Here is a 20,152-nt window from a genome sequence, read left to right on the forward strand (position 1 = left end):
GTAGATCGGGAATCCCATGAGCTTCTTTCATGGTCGATTGAGGAACTGCGATTGGTGAAGTGAGCACGGTTTGGAGTATAACAAGGCAGACACATATACGACGAGTTGTAGTGGTGGTAGATTCTCATAAATCGAGATTGTGTGTTCAGCCCAAGAATTTCTTCAAAATTTGCAATTATAAGTGTGTTTGTCACTCCACATTTGATTAGCACCCCACCATGTGCCACAAATTGAGAGGAAAAAGTTGACCCTCTGCAGACATTTTTGCTTCAAATACGTAATGTGAGTATTCCAAGTGCGCTTTGAATCGAACCAGACCCCAAGGTACTTGAAAAATATAATTGGGTATTGTTTCAGTCCAAAAGATTAAGATGCATTAGGACTGGGCACCGCTTTCGAGTAAACACCAGTTCAGTTTTCTGCTGCGAGAATTCGATCCCTAGATTCCTAGCCCAAGAAGACAAGTTATCTAAGGAACTTTGCAATGGTCCTTGCAAGTCCACGGCATGATAACCTCTTACGGAAACCACACCGTCATCTGCAAGTTGTCTTAGCATGCATTGTTCTGCCAAACAGTTGTCGATATCATAGACATTTTTTTTTTATTTGTTTTCCGTCGATCTTGTTTTCCGCTACCGACGCCAGGGAGGCAGCTCCCACACCTGGACCCTACCTATCGACTCATCAACTCATGAACCGGGGACCAACGGCTTTACTTCCCTTCCGAAGGAAGACGTGATCAGAGATGTTATGCCTCAGAACATCCCGGCGGCGCCGACTTTGATTGAACCCAGGCCTGCTGGGGTGAGAGGTAATCACGCTTACCACTACACCACCGGCGCCGCTTATATATCTTGGACATAAAAGATATAAAAGAAAAGGGCTGAACCATGAGCCTTCGGGCAGGCCCATGTAACTAATTCTGGTAGTTGCCAGTTGTCCAAGAGAAACGTTCATTTGCTTTTCTGACAACAAATTGTACAATTAATTATTTTAAATGCCAGAAAGTCCACATCTGTGCAGATTTTCTGACATAACATAAATTAAAATCCCTCTTAATGTCCAAGAAAACTGAAACCAATTGCTTGCTGTGCGCAAAGGCCTGTTGAATATCTGTTGAAAGCAGCGCTAGACAATCGTTTGTTTCTTTATTCTTGCGGAACCCAAAATGTGTATTTGATAGCAAGTTATTTATTCAACCCAGTGATCGAGTCTCCGAAAGATCATTATCTCCAACAATTTCCTAATGCAGGAAAGCATAGCAATCGGATGGCATGAGTTATGGTAGCACGTTGGTTTGCCAGGTTTTTTAATGACTTTTACTTTGACCTGTCTCCAGTCCAGCAAGCGTCTTTTAGCGTTATCTGGGAGATTTTTCAGAAGATTGAATTTAATCATATCGCTTCCCGGTGAGTAGTTGTTTGATGAAAGAAGAGCTATAGAGAATTCCAGCATTGTGAATGGTATATCCAGAGGTGCGTCCCTCGAAGAATATGTTGTTTTTTTTTATAATTACTTTATTTGTACAGGCTCAATCGAATAAACTTTACAGAGCCGAGTTATCCTTTGCGTTATACATTATTACTGTCTTAAATTTAAAGTTAAAGAAACTGGACCGAGTACTCGCGGTTGTCTCGAGGTTAGTGGAGATTTACAATTTTTGGATGGGAAAAGGGAAGAAGAAGGTTTGAAATGTGGTTTACGATACAACTATTTAATTAATCCTAAAGCATGAAATTATTTCTATTCATCTTGAAAACAAACATTGAAAATAAAAAAACCCCACACGTACAAAATACAATCTAAACACAAGGTTAATCAAACTTACAATCTAAGGTTAATATCCTTAAAGTAAACATATATGAGTTTCATAAACTCCAGATCGCGTCTAGCCAAAATATCCCGAACTGGAACATTAGGTTGTCTACCTCGAGCCCGAAGGGAATCATAAAAATGTGATCTGACTCCACGATACTCCGCACAAGACCAAAGGATGCGATCAGCGTCCTGGTAACCTTGTCCACATTCACAGAGATTGCTGTCTCCCAGCCCCACACGGAACAAGTGAGCGTTTAGACAATAGTGATTGGACATGAGACGAGACATCACGCGTATAAAGTCTCAACCCAAGTCCAACCCTTTGAACCATGCAAACTTCGACACCTTAAGGATAATTGAATATAGCCATCGTCCCAAGCTCCCTTCACTCCATTGATGTTGCCAGCAGTCTTGTAAGCGGTCACGGTAGTCGACACATTTTCTGTGATAATTGACTGCCTTTGCCTCCGACACTTGCAAAGCAAGCTATCATAGTACAGTACCAAACTAAAATGTCGTATGGCAGGCTCTGTCATACGACACTGTCGCCGAAGACCGTCACGAATGTATGTATTTTAGTTTTTCTCATAATAAGAGCTGCTGATGGTGTGCTTGTGTGAATTCTGAAAATAGCAAGCAATGATGTCCTAGTAATAATATTTCTGATCAGAAAGGGTTTGATTTACACCAAATTGAGGAATTACAACGAAATCACACATGTCATATGATAGCTATTTTGATAATTTTCTTTTAGCTCGAATGTTATTCTACCGCTCGTGTTGCGTGAGAGAGACGACGGCAGAGCATGAGTGTTCGAATACAAACAGACTGTCGCGCACGACAACGAAGCGAGTGTAGTAAAAAACGTCAACTGTTCCAACCCCTGGTTGCCAGCTAACGAGCGACTGCTGACGATAAATAGAGAAAAATTCACTATAGGCGATTTGTCGATCATAAATGTCGCCTTCCATAGCACCCACCTTCGCAAGTGAATCCGCCTTCTCATTGCCCAAAATTGAGCAATGCGAAGGGACCCACGCGAAGGTGATGATGAAAGAGCGCACAGATAAAGCACTAAGCAGTTCTCGTATTTTCAAGAGAAAATACGAGAAGTGGTTTACCGGCCTAATGGAACGGATAGCCTCGACAGAACTGAGACTATCCGTAAAAATAAAGTAGTGGTGTGGAAGAAGTGAAGCAATAGTTTCCAAAGTGTAGTGAATTGCTGCCAGTTCAGCCACATACACAGAACAAGGAGCTTCCAGTTTTCGAGAGGCGCTATGAAATTCATTAAATACACCAAAACCAGAGGACTCCTCTATTAGAGATCCATCTGTGAATGCAGAATCAACATGGCCAAACTTTGCAGCGTATAATGACGGAGCAATCATAGGACGATGATGTTCTGAAATTCCGCGGATTTTCTGCGTCATAGATAAATCAAAATTCACTGAATTGCCGAAATCGGAGAAGACTACACGATTGGGAATATTTCTTGAAGGGCTGACATCCTGTGTTAAATATAGGTAGTACAAAGTCATAAAACATGTTTGAGGATTTAGCTCCAGAAGCTTCTCAAAATTTTCGATCACCAGTGGGTTCATTACTTCGCAACGGGTGAGGAGCCTCAGAGATAACTCTGAAAAACGGACGGATAGTGGCAACATGCCCGCCAGCACTTCGAGACTCATAGTATGAGTCGAGTGCATGCATCCTAACGCGATACGAAGGCAACGATACTCGATCCGTTCCAGCTTGATGATGTGCGTTTTAGCTGCCGACTGGAAACAAAAACTACCATATTCTAGAACCGATAAAATCGTTGTCCGGTACAACGTCAGAAGATCTTGTGGATGGGCTCCCCACCACGTTCCGGTAATTGATCGAAGGAAATTGATCCTTAGTTGGCATTTTCGTCTCAGATACTCAATGTGGGATCTCCAAGTGCATTTGGAATCGAACCAGACCCCGAGATATTTGAAAGACATGGAATGAGTGATCGGTTTACCCACAAGTTGAAGCTTCGGTTGTGCTGGGCTATGCTTCCTAGAAAAACCGACCAACTCAGTTTTCTCCGTGGAGAATTCGATACCTAGCTGAATAGCCCATGTAGACAAATTATCCCAGGTATCCTGTAAGGGTCCTTGCAGGTCAACCTCTTTTGGCCCTGTGATAGACACTACACCGTCATCTGCAAGTTGTCTCAACGTGCAATTGTCACTAAGACAGACATCAATTTCTCTAACGTAGAAATTGTACAAAAGGGGGCTTAAACATGAGCCTTGCGGGAGACCCATGTAGCTAAATCGAAAAGCTGTAGAGTTTCCATGAGAAAAGCTCATATGTTTTTCTGACAGCAAATTGTACAAAAAATTATTCATTAATGGAGACAATCCACAAGCGTGGAGTTTCTCTGAAAGAACTTCAACTGATACTGAATCAAAAGCCCCCTTGATATCCAAGAACACAGAAGCCATTTGCTCTTTCTTAGCAGAAGCTAACTGAATTTCCGAGGAAAGCAACGCGAGACAGTCGTTCGTTCCCTTACTCCTACGGAAACCAAATTGAGTATCTGAAAGAAGGTGGTTCATCTCAACCCATTTGTCGAGGCGAAAAAGGATCATTTTCACCATCAATTTCCGAATACACGACAGCATCGCGATGGGCCGATACGAATTGTGATCCGACGCGGGTTTATCAGGCTTTTTAATGGCTATTACACTTACTCGTCTCCAATCGTCGGGAACAATATTGAGATCCAAGAACTGATTGTACAAGTTCAACATGCACCTCTTAGCGACGTCTGGGAGGGTTTTCAGCAAGTTGAACTTGATTCTATCAGATCCCGGGGCAGAATTGCCACACGAAAGGAGAGCGAGTGAAAGTTCCACCATTGAAAAAGGCTGACTGATTTCGTCTACCGAATTCGCGGTTTCGCGAGGAATTAACTGCGACGGCACGGAATCCGGACACACTTTTCGCGCGAATTTAAGAATCCATTGATCCGAGCATTCCTCGCTTTCGTTGTTAGTAGACCGGTTACGCATTCTTCGCGCCGTACTCCAAAGCGTATTCATAGACGTTTCGCGCGACAATCCGTCTACAAACTGCCGCCAGTAACCCCGTTTTTTGGCCTTGATGAGGCTCTTGAGTTCGCGTTCAAGAGATGTGTATGCGTCGAAGTGCTCGCGTGTTCCGCGTTTCCGAAAAAGTTTAAACGCGTCGGACTTTTTACGGTAAACCTCTGTGCATTGTTGATCCCACCAGAGCGATGGTGTTTTCTTACGGATTGACGATCGCGGCACCGGTCGTGTTTGAGCTTGAAATGCGCTGTCGACGATGAGATTAGAGAGGAAGTTATATTCCTCCAACGGCGGAAGCTCTTCCACTGACGGTACTGTATCGTCTATCGCGGATTGGAACTTAGTCCAATCGATGTTACGGGTTAGATCATACGCGACGTTAACGGATTCTGACGAGTTGAACCCACTGGCAATCGAAATTTTGATCGGCAGATGTTCACTACCGTGCGGATCCTGGATTACATGCCAAGTGCAATTCAACGATAGTGAATTGGAGCAAAAGGTGAGGTCTAATCTGCTACCATTCGAGGATGGACCAGCCAAACGTGTTACTTCTCCATTGTTAAGTATTGTCATGTTGAAGTTGTCGCAGAGATCATAAATCAAAGTAGAACGGTTGTCATCGTACAGCTCCCCCCAGCCTGTACCGTGGGAGTTAAAATCTCCCATGATCAACCCTGGAGCGGGAAGTACCGCACATGTGTCGAAAAGTTGTTTGCGATTAACAGAGACTCTAGGAGCAATATATACAGAAGCAATACAAAGAATCTTACCTTTAATGTTAGGCTGACATGCGACAACTTCAATACCGGGGAATTCGGGAAGATTCACTCTATAGAAGGAATGGCACTTTTTGATCCCCAAAAGTACCCCTTCTCCACGTGAATCCTCACGATCCAATCGAATAATGTTAAAATCATAAAAAGGGAGATCAATTTTTGAAGAGAGCCATGTTTCACAGAGGGCAAATGCATCGCAATTATTGTTATGGACTAAATACTTGAACGAATCTAATTTCGGAATAAGACTTCGACAATTCCACTGTAGAACAGTGATCAAATCCCGACCGCGTTTGGAAAATTATCCATCCAAGGAGATGATAGCTGCAAGAAGAGGCCATTTTGAAGTCAATTGCTTCAAGAAGGATTTCACAGTGGGAAGCAATGTGAGGACAATGCTTTTCAGAGGATCCGAAATGTTGAGGTATTTGAGAATACCGTCCACAATGTCATCAAATGAGAGCAGCCCAGATGAAGTAGGGGTTTTTGTTCTTAAAATTGGGGCTTCAGGGGTTTTTGATGTCCCCGGAAGAGGTGGAAAATCCTGGGTATAGTCAGTTCTGCGGAATCCAGGAGGAGTAGAAGTCTCCTTTTTTCCACCACTCCTTTATTTGGGCAAGCTGATTTGGGGTTCTTTATTTGCAACAATCCGCGAACGGATGCGCTTTCGTTTCCGTGCAGAACATTCCGGAAAACTGAAAGAAGTTCCCTCCTCAGCCAAGTCAGAGTCAGTCTCGTCATCTGACAAAAGAGAAAAGGGATTTTTGTCATTGGTCGATGGCGTGGCTGTCTTAAGCATTTCTGCAAAAGACCGCCTGGAACGTTCCTTAAGGGAGCGTTTCATTTTGTCCCCGAGCTGTTTGTACGCCGGGAACGACGAGAGAGCATGATGAGGAGTTCCGTTGCAGTACGCGCATTTTGGTGCAGTAGCTGCGCAGGCGCCATCCTCATGCTTCTCCCCGCATGTGGAGCAGCGTGCCTTGTTGCCGCAGTGGGAGGCCGTATGTACCAACCGCTTACAATTCTGGCAGTTCATGACCCGAGGTACAAACAACCGCACAGGAAGACGAAGTTTTCCCAGCTCGATGTATTGAGGAAGGGCAGATCCAGAAAAGGTCACCCGAAACGAGTCTGTGGGGGTAAAACTCTATTTACCCTCGCTGAGCGATACTGACTTCATTCTATGAACGGCCAGTATCTTTACCGGAGGAAGCAAGGGGTTCTTGAATCGGCCAACCGCTTACTTCTCCAGTATCTCGGGGTTCAGGCTCGAGATACTACGCCTCAGTGACCACGCCTTCGATCTCCACATCAGAGGCTGGAATGTACACCCTATATTCCAGTGTGAAAAACTGGGAAACAGCAATTTCATTGGCTTGTTTCAAGTTAGCGACGGTCACACGAAGTTTGTTGTGCCTAACCTTCGTTATTTCGGTCACGGCAGAGAATCGCTTTGTCAGATCATCAGATATCTGAATATCATTCAAGGGTTTGTTTTTGGGCTGAAAATAGACAACCCATGGGCCAGTCGAGTCATTCGGGTAGGCCCGCAATCTGGAGCTTTTCTCAGCCTGCCCATTGACAGACTGAGACGACGAAGCATGGATGACATCATCATTTTTCTGAGATGAATGGTCATCCATGTCGTCTTCTGACAAAACATTCATTTTGTTCAACGCTCAAAAAAAAAAACAAAAACTTATCTGATAATTCTATACTACTACCACCGAGCGTTATATGTGTAGGCGTTTACACAGATGGGTGGAAGAGACGCACTGCGTGGATGACCTTCGTTGTGGTGCACTTGATCGAGGCTCGGTACTCAGCGCACACAGGCGCACGATGATTGATGAAGCGATGTAGATGTAGAAACGGGTGCTCACACTCGATGATGATGATACGTGAGCAGGTATGCGTGAGCGTCAATAGCACGGATTAATCGTTCCGAAAATGACACTTTCTACTAAAAAAAACTCACTTTTCGATCAATTTACCGGGAACTATGCCAGGAGTCACTTAGTGAGAAAAAAAACTGATAATTTATATCAAGCGAATACCGAGAAAACTTCCAAAACAACGGAGCGCGAAACAAGTCGACCGTACTTCTTGCTAGGACGCAGTGAGGGAAGAATATGTTGTGCTGGAAATGAGTCCGGACAGACCTTTTTAGCGAAATCGAATATCGATCGGTTGGAGTATTCTTTGCTCTCATTAGAAGATGAGCGGTTACGCATATTGCGAGCCTCCCTCCACAAAGTGCATTGAGGATTCTCGTGAGAGTCCCTCGACCAAATTGCGCCAATAACCGTGTTTTTTTGGATTGACTAATTATTTCAGCTTTACTTCAAGCTTTGAATATTCCTCGAAGTATGTGGAGGCAAGGTTGCAAATACTCATTTAAGCTAAAACAATGTTTTTTTTTAATTATGAAATAATTAGATGCCATGATCATATTTTGAATTGGTAGGATACAAGAAAAGGTTGCAAAGAATGTGTTTGACATATTAAACCTGTTTATTTCACTTAATGAGAGTCACAATCAGCGATTTTTCAAACACTCACTCACTCACTCAGCGATCATGATTGTGACTCATAGAAAGCTAAATTTACAGGTTTGCTGTTTCAAACGCATACTTTGTAACCTCTTCTTTTAAGTTACAAGAAAATCATGCCATCATACCATCTTTTGGTTTTATTATTCCGAAAAAAAACATTATTTTAGCTGAAATGAGTATTTGCAACCTTGTGTGGAGGTTATGTGTTTACGAAAAACTTTTGTGCATTCTTCGTCCCATGTGGATGGTCTCCTTTTGAAGGGTGCACTTGGAAATTTTCATTTTGTGATCCAGTGAGCTTTTGTAAAAAAAATCGGTGAGGAATCGATATTCTTCGAACGGTGGAAGTGTATCTATTGATTCGACACCAATTGTCACCGCCGTTGCATATTTCGGCCAGTCGATGTTCTTTGTAAGATGAAGGGAACTCGAGATGGTTGCAGAGATTGAGGGCCACACTTAATTGAAATGATGAATGACGAATGATCACTACCATGGGGATCATTGATAACCTTTCACAGACAATCCATTGATAGCTATCTTGAACACAAAGATAGGTCGAATGGGCTTTCTCGAGCCGGAGGTTTTGCTATACGTGTCGCTTCACCAATGTTCATATAGTCAAGCTGAAATCGTCACATAAATCGTAAAAATAGTCGCTCTATTGTCATCGTTTATATTGTCCCACCCAGTACCAGGGGAGTTCATATCACCCAGAATTAATACTGGCGATGGAAGAATCGAAACTAGATTCCAGAGTTAACTACGGATCATGTAGGTTTTTGGTGGAACGTATACTGAAGCAATGCAATGACGTTTGTTCTTCACATTTATTTGGCAAGCGACATTTATTTTAGCAGGAAGAGAAAATTTGTAGAAAGGGTAGCACTTTTTGATCCCTAAAAGTACTCTTCCATAAGAATCGTCTCTATCCAGGTGAATGATGTTAAAATCGTGAAAGTGTGATTGTACTTCCCGAACAGTTAAAAATAACTAATGAATACCTAATTCTGATCTGATACCAAAACTTGGTATTGATCAGCATTACATATTAGAGGTAAAATACCAAAGAATAATACCAAAAAATTACACGCAAAATACTTTGTAAATAACAAAAATTGATATTTGGATATCAAAAGAATACCTGCGTGGTATTGTTTTGGTATTGCAATTGCATTTGCATAAATATTGTAATGGTATTGTGGGAACAGTTTTTTTTTTGTATTTTGCCTCTTATATGTAATGCTGATCAATACCTTGTGTCATGCTCATCCATACCAATATGAGGTATCGAGATATTGGTTCCTGCTCGGGTTGCCACACAATTATACTAAGGCAAAAATGGTACAATGTAGGAAGTGCATCTTAGAACACTAAGTTGAGAGAACGCAATAAGCAATAAGCCTGAAATGTGACGAAGATTTTTTTTAAACCTATAGATTATAGTAATAATATTATCGTTCGACAGATACTGCCCCTGATCAGTACCTACTGATTATAATAAAAACTATGTTTGTAAATATTGTATATACCTAATCCTAATCTTAAGGCTAAAACTAAAGTCAAATCTTAAAACTAGTGATCTTAAACTAAACTACAACTAAATTTATATAAACATGAATTAACATTGTGAACCAGTCTAATGAAGATGATCACCGATTCTCACGAGAGAGAATGATCTCATTCCAATGGTCAATCATTGCACTTGACCAAACGAACCGAATTGTACACACAATACGAGTAGCAAATAGATACCCCAAGCGTGCGCAACCACATCTATTGTCGGTGTTCTTTAATTTCTATTCCTCGATCGTCAACCATCCGTCGGTTGCAATAAATTAAAGGAAAGTGAAGTGGAAATCGAAATTTTGCTTGTGATCCGAAATCGATTTTATCGCGTCAGTGTGATCAGGTTTTGATCAATCGTGTGTCCGTGCGTAATTAACGTGAAAATCGCGGACTCCAACGTTAGTGGAAAGTGACTGACTGGCTAACTCACATCTTCTACTGGGAAGGTGGAGTAGCAGCAGTACTTTTCGGGTGCTAAAGTGCTCCTCTGGTTTCTGTGCGCCGTTCGCGGTACGAACGGGAAGAAAAACCTCCGAATCCCGGTAAATACAGAGCCCACGGCTCGAACATTGGTCCTTCGAGCCGGATCGGAGGACATACCCAAGCCAGGAATCAGCGTCGTAGGCAAGTTAGCGCCATCGCGGTAAGTGGTCAAAAGGCATTGATCACACAAAGGTAGGCCATTCATTCTACTATTGGTGTTTTGTGCAGAAAGTTTGGGCCTTTTCTCGCACGGCCAACGCCAATATTTCGCGCCGATATAAGGAGGCAAGGAATGGCGGCATAATCGAATATTGCATGACAACATCGCATGACCGATCCGATTGATCGAAGCGCATAAGGCTTGCACAATTAGTACGGTGGAATTGCTAGGCAGAGGCGGCATAATTAACGTTTTTTTGCAAATTGATTATCGTTGATGGCTGATTGGCAAATTGATTGCCAGTTTTATCAATTGCACTTGCGCATACAGTGGCGCGCATTGGAATTAGTACACCGTACTGGGTGGTGGAAATCAACAACAGAAAACGGTGAATGATCAATTCGTCCAAGGCACATTTTGCGATATTTGTGGCGTTTTAGCGGACACGCGTATCGTAAAAAGGGCACGTCGTGACGGGAAGGATTGATCGTATCGATTTCACGTGTCCTTTTCGGTCGTTCGCGTTCGTGTAGAAGTATCACGACGCGACGGGAAGGATTATATCGATCGAATTTCGTGGTACTTCCGTCGTATTGATCGCGTTTGAACAGTACATCGCGCCGGGAAGGATAAATTCGTTCGATTCTGTGCTGTTTTCGTTTCGGTTCGTGTAGAAACGGCACGTCGCGTCGGGAAGGAGCAATCGTTACGAGATAAAAGTGTCGTTTCCGTTCTCGCGCGTGATTCGAGTGGTGAGTAAGATGGCAAACAAGGCGGAAAAGAAGCTGGAAGGAAACATCCTGATCCTTAAGCGGGTGTTGGCGATACGAGATGTGGTGGAAAAGTTCGTGGCGGAGTACGACCATGAGCGGGACGCCAACCAAGTATCGGTTCGGTTGGAAACCTTGGACAAGGTCAACAAGGAATTTCAACAGGTCCAAGGGGAGATAGAGAAATTAGACGTCGATCAGTTCGAGGATCACATCGAGGTACGCACCGGATTCGAAAATCGGTACTGCGTGTTGAAGGGATTTCTACTCTCCAAGATGGACAACGGCCAGCCTCCATTAAATTCGACGATGATCAACACCTTCGCTCACCACACATCATCGAGTTTTCACCATCGGCTGCCGAAGATCGATCTGCCGAAGTTCAGCGGGGATGAATCAAGGTGGATATCGTTCCGGGACAACTTTTTGTCGATGATCCACAGCAACGAGGACATTCCGACCGTCAACAAACTCCAATATCTGCTGCAATCGTTGGAGGGAGAAGCAAAGAAGCCGTTTGAAAGCGTTGACATTCAGGCGGACAATTATGCGTCTACGTGGGACGCATTGATGAAGCGCTACGACAACAAGCGGTTCCTGAGGAAGGAGTTATTTCGAGGACTGTTCGAACTACCACCAATCAAGCGTGAATCAGCACAGGAGCTAAACACATTGGTCGACGAATTCCAGCGGCACGTGAAAGCGTTAGGAAAGCTCGGTGAACCAGTTAAGCACTGGAACACTCCTCTCACCTTCATCCTCTGCAATAAGCTCGACGCATCTACGTTACGTTCTTGGGAACAGGAAACGCGTCAGAAGGACGACGTAAGCTACGATGAGTTGTTTGAATTCCTTATCCAGCAAGTTCGAATGCTGAAGTCCGTATCAAGCGATCTACAACATCGCTCTCAAGGGACTAGCATCAAGGTGGCCGGTCCAAACCCGAAGAAATTGTCCACATTCAAGTCCGTTGTCAATGCTGCTACAAGTGAAGTCAAGTCGAACACTCTTCATTGCCCTGCATGTTCCGAGCAGCATCTGCTACACCAGTGTTCAACATTCAACAAGCTGTCCGTATCCCAACGACGAGAGTTGGTAACCCAGCGAAGCTTGTGTTGGAACTGCTTTCGTTCTGGTCATCAAGCGCGGGCCTGCAAATCCAAATTTAGTTGCAGAACCTGCCAAGCCAGACATCACACCTCGCTGCACGACGCAGCTCCGAAGAAGACAACTCCTGCCGTACCTTCGAATCCTCCTATGCAACAACCAGCTCCATCCACGTCAGCGCACGCGGGGACCTCTGGATCAGCGCATCCACCAGAAGTTAGCATGGCTATCCAATCGAACCACAGCACGGTCCTACTGGAAACGGTTGTTCTAATCGTCGTCGATCAACACGGCAAGGAATTCACCGTACGAGCGCTCCTAGATTCTGCATCGATGTCCAATTTCATCACCAAGCGGCTGGCAAACGCTCTTGTCACGCAGCGTACTGCAGTAGACGTCGCTGTATCAGGACTAGGAGAATCCGTCAAGCAGATCAAACGTCAAATCACGGCTACGATCAAATCGAAAACGAACACCTTTTCCTCCACACTCGAATTTCTCGTAATGAAGAAACCATCTGCCAACTATCGCCATCAACACAGCTGCGTGGAACTTACCAAGCGTTCCACTTGCTGATCCGCACTTCAATATTCCGGGCATGATCGATATCATCATCGGTGGGGAATGCTACCACGAAATCCACACCGGTAACCGCACAGCACTCGGGAACGGTCTACCATTGCTGGTCGAAACACACTTCGGGTGGGCAGTTTCTGGGAAAACGTCCACCAATTCCGCTGTTGCACCACCAGCATGCTACATATCAACCACCGACCGATCCCTCGAATCAGCGCTTCAACGTTTCTGGGAGCTTGAAGCCGTCGATAATGGCCCGACGCATTCCTCAGAAGAGAAACTGTGCGAAGAGATCTATGCCACTACTACCACTCGAACTCACGATGGAAGGTACGTTGTACGCCTTCCTCGGTCCGAAGATCCGCAAGTCACACTCGGAGAGTCCCGAGAAATTGCCACACGCCGCTTCTACAGCCTTGAGCGCCGCCTTGAACGAGATCCTGCCTTGAAGAAAGCCTACCACGATTTTGTGGAAGAATACCTCCGCCTCGATCATATGCGCAAACTCGATTCTGTTGACGACGAAGTTCCACATTGTTATCTGCCGCATCACCCGGTATTCAAGGAGAGCAGCACCACCACAAAGGTACGCGTGGTGTTCGACGCTTCCTGTAAGACCTCCTCCGGAATGTCACTCAACGATATACTCCTCGTCGGCCCAGTTGTGCAGCAGAATCTCGACACCATCATCATCCGCTTCCGTTTTCACGTTGTTGCCATTGTGGCTGACGTAGAGAAAATGTACCGTCAGATTTTCCACTATCCTGCTGACCAACATTTCCTACGCATTCTATTTCGTCGAAGGCCATCAGATCCAATCGACACATACGAGCTCCTCACGGTTACGTATGGAACATCCTCCGCCCCGTTCTTGGCAACACGTACACTGCAGCAGATAGCGAAAGACGAAGGAGACATTTACCCGGAAGCAGTAGAAGCTGTCGTCGAAGATTTTTACGTCGATGATCTCCTTACTGGCGCAGACAACTTGGAGTCTGCCATAGAAAAACGTCGTCAAATATCTGCCATGCTCGCATCGGCTGGTCTACCGCTGAAGAAGTGGGCTTCCAACGTTCCTGAAGCTTTGGCTGACATCCCGCCTGAAGATCTGGCGATCAAACCTTTCCATGATCTGCAAGATGACCAGTCAGTATCCACGCTTGGCCTTGTATGGGATACGAAGACGGATATGCTCCGTTTCAACGTCGATCTTCCGCTACCAGCACCGATTCTTACGAAAAGAAAGGTAATCTCGTACATTGCCAAGATTTTCGATCCGTTAGGCCTCGTTGGACCCACTATAGCCACTGCCAAATTGTTCATGCAGCGACTTTGGAAACTAAAGAACGAAGACAACGCACCCTACGAATGGGACCGCCCGCTCCCGCAGAAGCTACAGGATGAGTGGAAGCAATTCCATGCTACGCTTCCCATCCTGGCTGACATCAGAATTCCACGCTTCGTATCTTTGGCCTCCGTTTCCAAGGTTGAGTTGCACTTCTTTTGCGATGCATCTGACGCTGCCTACGGAGCATGCTGCTTCATCCGCTCGTTGAACAACGACCAAGTAAAGGTTCAATTGCTGACATCGAAGTCAAAGGTGGCACCCCTTGCCACGAAACACACTATCGCAAGACTTGAGTTGTGTGCAGCCGTTCTTTCCACAAAGCTGTATCAGAAGGTTGAACACGCAATCAAGTTATCTACCGATGTCTACTTCTGGACAGACTCAACCACAGTCATTCAATGGTTGCAGTCACCGCCGAATCGTTGGAAAACATTCGTTGCGAATCGTGTTTCCACCATCCAATCCAACACTGAAATTTCCGCTTGGAGACATGTCCCAGGAGTAGAAAACCCAGCCGACGAACTATCTCGAGGATTGCAGCCCGCAGACTTAGTCAATCAGTCCAGATGGTGGAACGGACCGAAGTGGTTGTGGGAATTTCCTGCGCACTGGCCTGTCTCGAATGTTCCAGAAGAAGAGTACATTAACGTCATCGAAGAAGCTCGGAAGGTAACTTTGATATCGCTCAATGCTCCTGACGAACAGTTTGCAAATCAGCTATTCGCTCGTTTCTCTAACTACACAACTCTTCGCCGTGTAGTAGCGTACTGCATGAAGTATATCAAGGCATTGCAAGCCACAGTACGTAAGTCCACCAAATCATCGAACATCATTCTCACGACAGCTGATCTCGTAGTCGCCGATCACACGCTAATTCGACTTGCTCAATCGCAACTCTACTCGGAAGAGCTAGCTGAGCTTACCACTTCCACAAGTAACGACGTCTTGAAGTCCTCACCCTTGAAATGGTTGAAGCCACATGTCGACGACAACGGAATCATCCGTGTAGGAGGACGTCTATCAAACGCTGAAGTTCCAGATACCGTCAAGTACCCGATGGTGCTATCCTCAAGACACCCACTAGCACAGTTGATAGCAGGTTATTACCACAAGTTTCTTCTGCATGCCGGTCCACAACTCATGCTCGCTACCATGCGCCAAAAATACTGGATCATCAGTGGAAGAAATCTTGTCCGGCACACGTATCACCAGTGTGTCAAGTGCTTCCGGAACAAGCCAATCCTGATTCAGCAGAGCGTAGCAGATCTTCCAAAATCTCGTGTGACTCCATCACGCCCATTCGCAATCAGCGGCGTCGATTACTGTGGACCAGTGTATCTGAAGTCATCGGTGAGGAATCGTGGCCCAACCAAAGCGTACATCGCCATTTTCGTATGCTTTTCAACGAAGGCAGTGCACATCGAGTTGGTCACGGACTTGTCCACACCAGCTTTCTTGGCTGCACTTTGCAGATTCGTCGCCCGCCGTGGCCTTGTTCGAGAACTCCATTCGGACAATGGCACTGCGTTCAAGGGAGCAGCTAACGCACTCCATCGCATCTACGAGATACTGAAGTCCAGTGAAACTGACCGAGCTCAAATCCAGACCTGGTGTGCCGAAAATCAAATCCAGTGGAAGTTCATTCCACCACGCGCCCCACACTTCGGAGGATTGTGGGAAGCCACAGTGAAGTCGGCCAAACATCATCTCCTGCGTGAAATCGGCCACATCAGCATCCGTCAAGAGGACATGACAACGCTGCTAACACAGATTGAAATGTGCCTCAATTCAAGACCACTGACCCCAATTCCGTGCGATCCTATTGACCTCGAGGTTCTAACGCCTGGTCATTTCTTGGTTGGCTCGAATCTACAATCCGTTCCGGAGCCAAGCTACGTCGACACGCCGGACAACCGTCTGGACCACTGGCAAATCACCCAGAAGCTATTCCAGCGTATTTGGACCTGGTGGTATCCGGAGTACCTTGCTCAACTCCAATCTCGAGCAGCAAAGGGTTGCAAAGTACCAGTTCCTATCAAGGTGGGACAGATCGTGGTCATCAAGGATGAGAATCTTCCTCCTGCACAATGGCCGCTCGGAAGAATCACCCAGCTACACCCTGGCAAAGATGGGACCGTTCGCGTCGTCACGATGAAGACAGCAAATGCCAACAGCGTCGTGAGACCAGTTGCGAAGATTGCAATCCTGCCAATCCCCACGGAAGACCACCAGCCGAAGTAGCATCAGTTCCTGAAACTACAAAGACCGGTAGAGCAGTCCGAAACTAGCTCGATGCGCATATCGAGCGCAATCAGGTGATTAGCGTTCCATTAATTTAAACCAAACCGTTCGATCTACCGGGTCTTTTGTTGTTCACAGATCTCAACTTCGTGAAACCTCGTGCCATCCTCCATTCAGTCGTCCTCAATGATTCGCCAACACCTGAATCAATGTCCGTCAATCACCATCGCAACGGTGAATGGCTCATTCATGATTTCGGGATCGTACTGCCGAAGATGCCCGATCGTACGGAGAGAGTGGAGAGCACAGCGACGAGAGCAGAGAGTTCTGGATGTTGAAACATTGCGATTGTTTCAAGGTGGCCGGAATGATCAGTACCTACTGATTATAATAAAAACTATGTTTGTAAATATTGTATATACCTAATCCTAATCTTAAGGCTAAAACTAAAGTCAAATCTTAAAACTAGTGATCTTAAACTAAACTACAACTAAATTTATATAAACATGAATTAACATTGTGAACCAGTCTAATGAAGATGATCACCGATTCTCACGAGAGAGAATGATCTCATTCCAATGGTCAATCATTGCACTTGACCAAACGAACCGAATTGTACACACAATACGAGTAGCAAATAGATACCCCAAGCGTGCGCAACCACATCTATTGTCGGTGTTCTTTAATTTCTATTCCTCGATCGTCAACCATCCGTCGGTTGCAATAAATTAAAGGAAAGTGAAGTGGAAATCGAAATTTTGCTTGTGATCCGAAATCGATGTTATCGCGTCAGTGTGATCAGGTTTTGATCAATCGTGTGTCCGTGCGTAATTAACGTGAAAATCGCGGACTCCAACGTTAGTGGAAAGTGACTGACTGGCTAACTCACATCTTCTACTGGGAAGGTGGAGTAGCAGCAGTACTTTTCGGGTGCTAAAGTGCTCCTCTGGTTTCTGTGCGCCGTTCGCGGTACGAACGGGAAGAAAAACCTCCGAATCCCGGCAAATACAGAGCCCACGGCTCGAACAGCCCCTTTAAAATGGGATTAGTTGTCATTAGTACAATGTGGTATTGAATTTTATTATTATCTTAATTTCATTGTATGGCTATTTTGATCGTGATATTTTTATTTTATGTAAAAGGGGAAACAAATTATCAGATTGAATAATTACAATATATCCATTTACAGATTCTGACAACTCATCTGACGACGAGGATGTTCGTGATCTTGAAGGTAAAACTTATACAAAGGATGGTATTGAAGTGAGTACTTTGCACAATATATGTTAAATATATACACCATAGAACCCATTATTTTAAGATTGATCGTGCTTCCGCCGGTAACATCAAGAGGACTAAGGAAGAAATAGCATTAGATACAGAGGAGGAGGATTGCTTTGGTTATACTGCAAGTGAGTATTTTTTAAGAGGGAGCTCTCATCAAGCTGTATTCGATCTTGAGTAATATTGGCGTGCGCGATTATTTGGAAAAAGAGCGAGGATGCACGTCTTACAGTTCTTTTAAGAACGGAAAAGAAGGAAGAAATTGATCTTTTTAGATCTGAAACTGCTTGTCGTCATGAAGACCATCTTGTATCGGAATTCCCTTTTAACGTTACTCCGAAATACTAATTGAGAACCACCTCACTATGCCCCTGGCAGTCAATGAACGCTAATGTCACTTCTATGCGCATATTAATCAACTATCAACTTATAGCTGCAAAAAAAAACAATAAAGTGGATATATTACTTATCAAATAGCCTTGATTTCTACACAACCTACCACTCTTGCTGAATAACACAAACATCAAAATTGCTTTTTCAACAACCAAACAACCTGCATTCAGCTAATAAACTATGTTAGCGCTACTTTGGGCGCATTTTTACATTCAACTCGGTGATTTACACTCCAGCGCTGGAAGTTTCGGACCTCCATTATCTCTAAAGCGCTCTAGCTGCATCATCGGGATGCGGGTGAGCATTTCTCTCCACAGGAAGGCACCCATCGTTGATGTGATGTTCGCCAAGCGACGGTATTATGGACACAAGGTACCAAACCTTGGCTGTTGGTGCGGCCAAATAAAAAGGCGCGGCACTGTTATTCAACACCCGAGCAAAGTTGGATATCAAAATACTATCAAAATGATATCTAATTTTGTTTTAGAAATCTTGTTGATAACATTTTTTGATATGCTATTTTTTAATTTCGGTTGAATTCATATTTTGAAATTATTTTGATATTTCTAAAAAATATAATTGACGCATTTCGCGCCAAATCGTATTCGGAGCTGGCAGCACCCTCTCAGATTTCAATGAAACTTTCTGGATGTGTGGACCTTGACTAAATATGCCACTTTGCATACTATGTTTTCCAAAATTTATCTAGACTAACATTTGAGAAGGGTCAAACTTTTTCTGCCGATTTTTATCAAAAAAATATTATGGAAAAATGACAACTCCTACAAAAATGTGTTGAATGAATGACTTTTAGAAAATTGTTTAAGTTATCGAAAAAAAAATTTTGGAAAAAATTTCATTTGAGACCTACACTGAAAAAAATCGATTTTTAAAATTTAAAGTCGATTTAAAAAAAAATGGCCATGTTTGATTTGGATGAAACTTTGCCTCAAGATAGGTAATTATTTTTACTACCAACCGTCCATACAACGCGAGATGGGCACTTTTAAGGAAAAAAAGTTTTTCTTACAAAAACTTTTTTATGTCTGAATTGATTTTTTTTATTGATTTGCCATTTTCACACAAAACTAAACCAGTGAAGCTCAAAATCATCTCAGAATCCAATGAAGCTCAAATTTTGTCTAATCAGCACTTAAGTTCACTTTGATTAATCGAGAATTTCATATGAAAAGGGCAGTACCCTCTCAGAGTTCAAAATTTGATGCAAAATTTGATAAAATGTGAGAGAAAAAAGACAAGATTTTTCATATATCATTTATTTATATATTTTCAATGTTTTAAACCTTTTTTTCATACATGCTATTTTTTTTCCTTTTTCCAATCAAGTTCAATATTTTTGGTTCATCTTCTGAATTAGAATACCTTTTTGCCGCTATTTGTCACCAGTTATAGGCACAAAACTGTGGAATTTCCGTGTGCCAAATATTGTCTTTGTGCTGTTATATAGTTCTTCGAGTTCTTCTGCCATTTCGATGTAATGTTCAGTGGATATGTACTCGAAACGTAGTTTTGTGATATTTTTATCTGTTTGTTCAACTGCCCAGTTAAATAATTCTCGTGGAGTTGTTATGGTGTTTCCATAATCTCGAGCAAGACTAGCTCTCTTTGCCATTCGCTTGAGAGTGCCACCAATGGCATCACAGGGACCTTTTCCAAGAGACGTTGCAAAAAAATGCCATTCTGCTTCTAATCCATGCTTTGACTGAAAACAGACTAGCAAAGTTTATTTTTTATGTTCTTGTTGTGATGCTGCCCCATCTGACATAAAAGTAATTTTAGAAAAATCTATCGATTTTTTAATAAAATCTATCATTTTTGAGATGAACAACTGAACTGCAACTGTATCGCGAGTCATTACTTCCGATATGATAATGAAGCTAAAATATATCTAAAGCTAAAAGTGATATCCTTGAGCAGCGTTTTGGGTAATGAATGAATAATTTTCAGAAAAATCACAAATTGCTA

General features: G+C 43.7%; 1 protein-coding gene across 3 annotated transcripts in view; it reads left to right on the forward strand.

Moving 5' to 3' along the window:
- Positions 1 to 18,575, forward strand: part of LOC135714870 (inactivation-no-after-potential D protein-like) — a 271,137-nt gene extending 252,562 nt beyond the window's left edge. For all 3 annotated transcript variants that reach the window (XM_065238285.1, XM_065238284.1, XM_065238283.1), the window contains 2 exons: positions 17,679 to 17,752; positions 17,811 to 18,575. In XM_065238285.1, the coding sequence (XP_065094357.1) occupies positions 17,679 to 17,752; positions 17,811 to 17,954 (218 nt within the window). In that variant the 3' untranslated portion in view covers positions 17,955 to 18,575. The remainder of the gene's footprint in view (positions 1 to 17,678; positions 17,753 to 17,810) is intronic.
- Positions 18,576 to 20,152: the final 1,577 nt, after the last annotated feature.

This window comes from Ochlerotatus camptorhynchus, unplaced genomic scaffold, assembly GCF_037179485.1.
Source record: "Ochlerotatus camptorhynchus isolate MF236.1 unplaced genomic scaffold, CSIRO-AGI_Acam_v1.1 ptg000747l, whole genome shotgun sequence".
NCBI lineage: Eukaryota > Metazoa > Arthropoda > Insecta > Diptera > Culicidae > Ochlerotatus > Ochlerotatus camptorhynchus.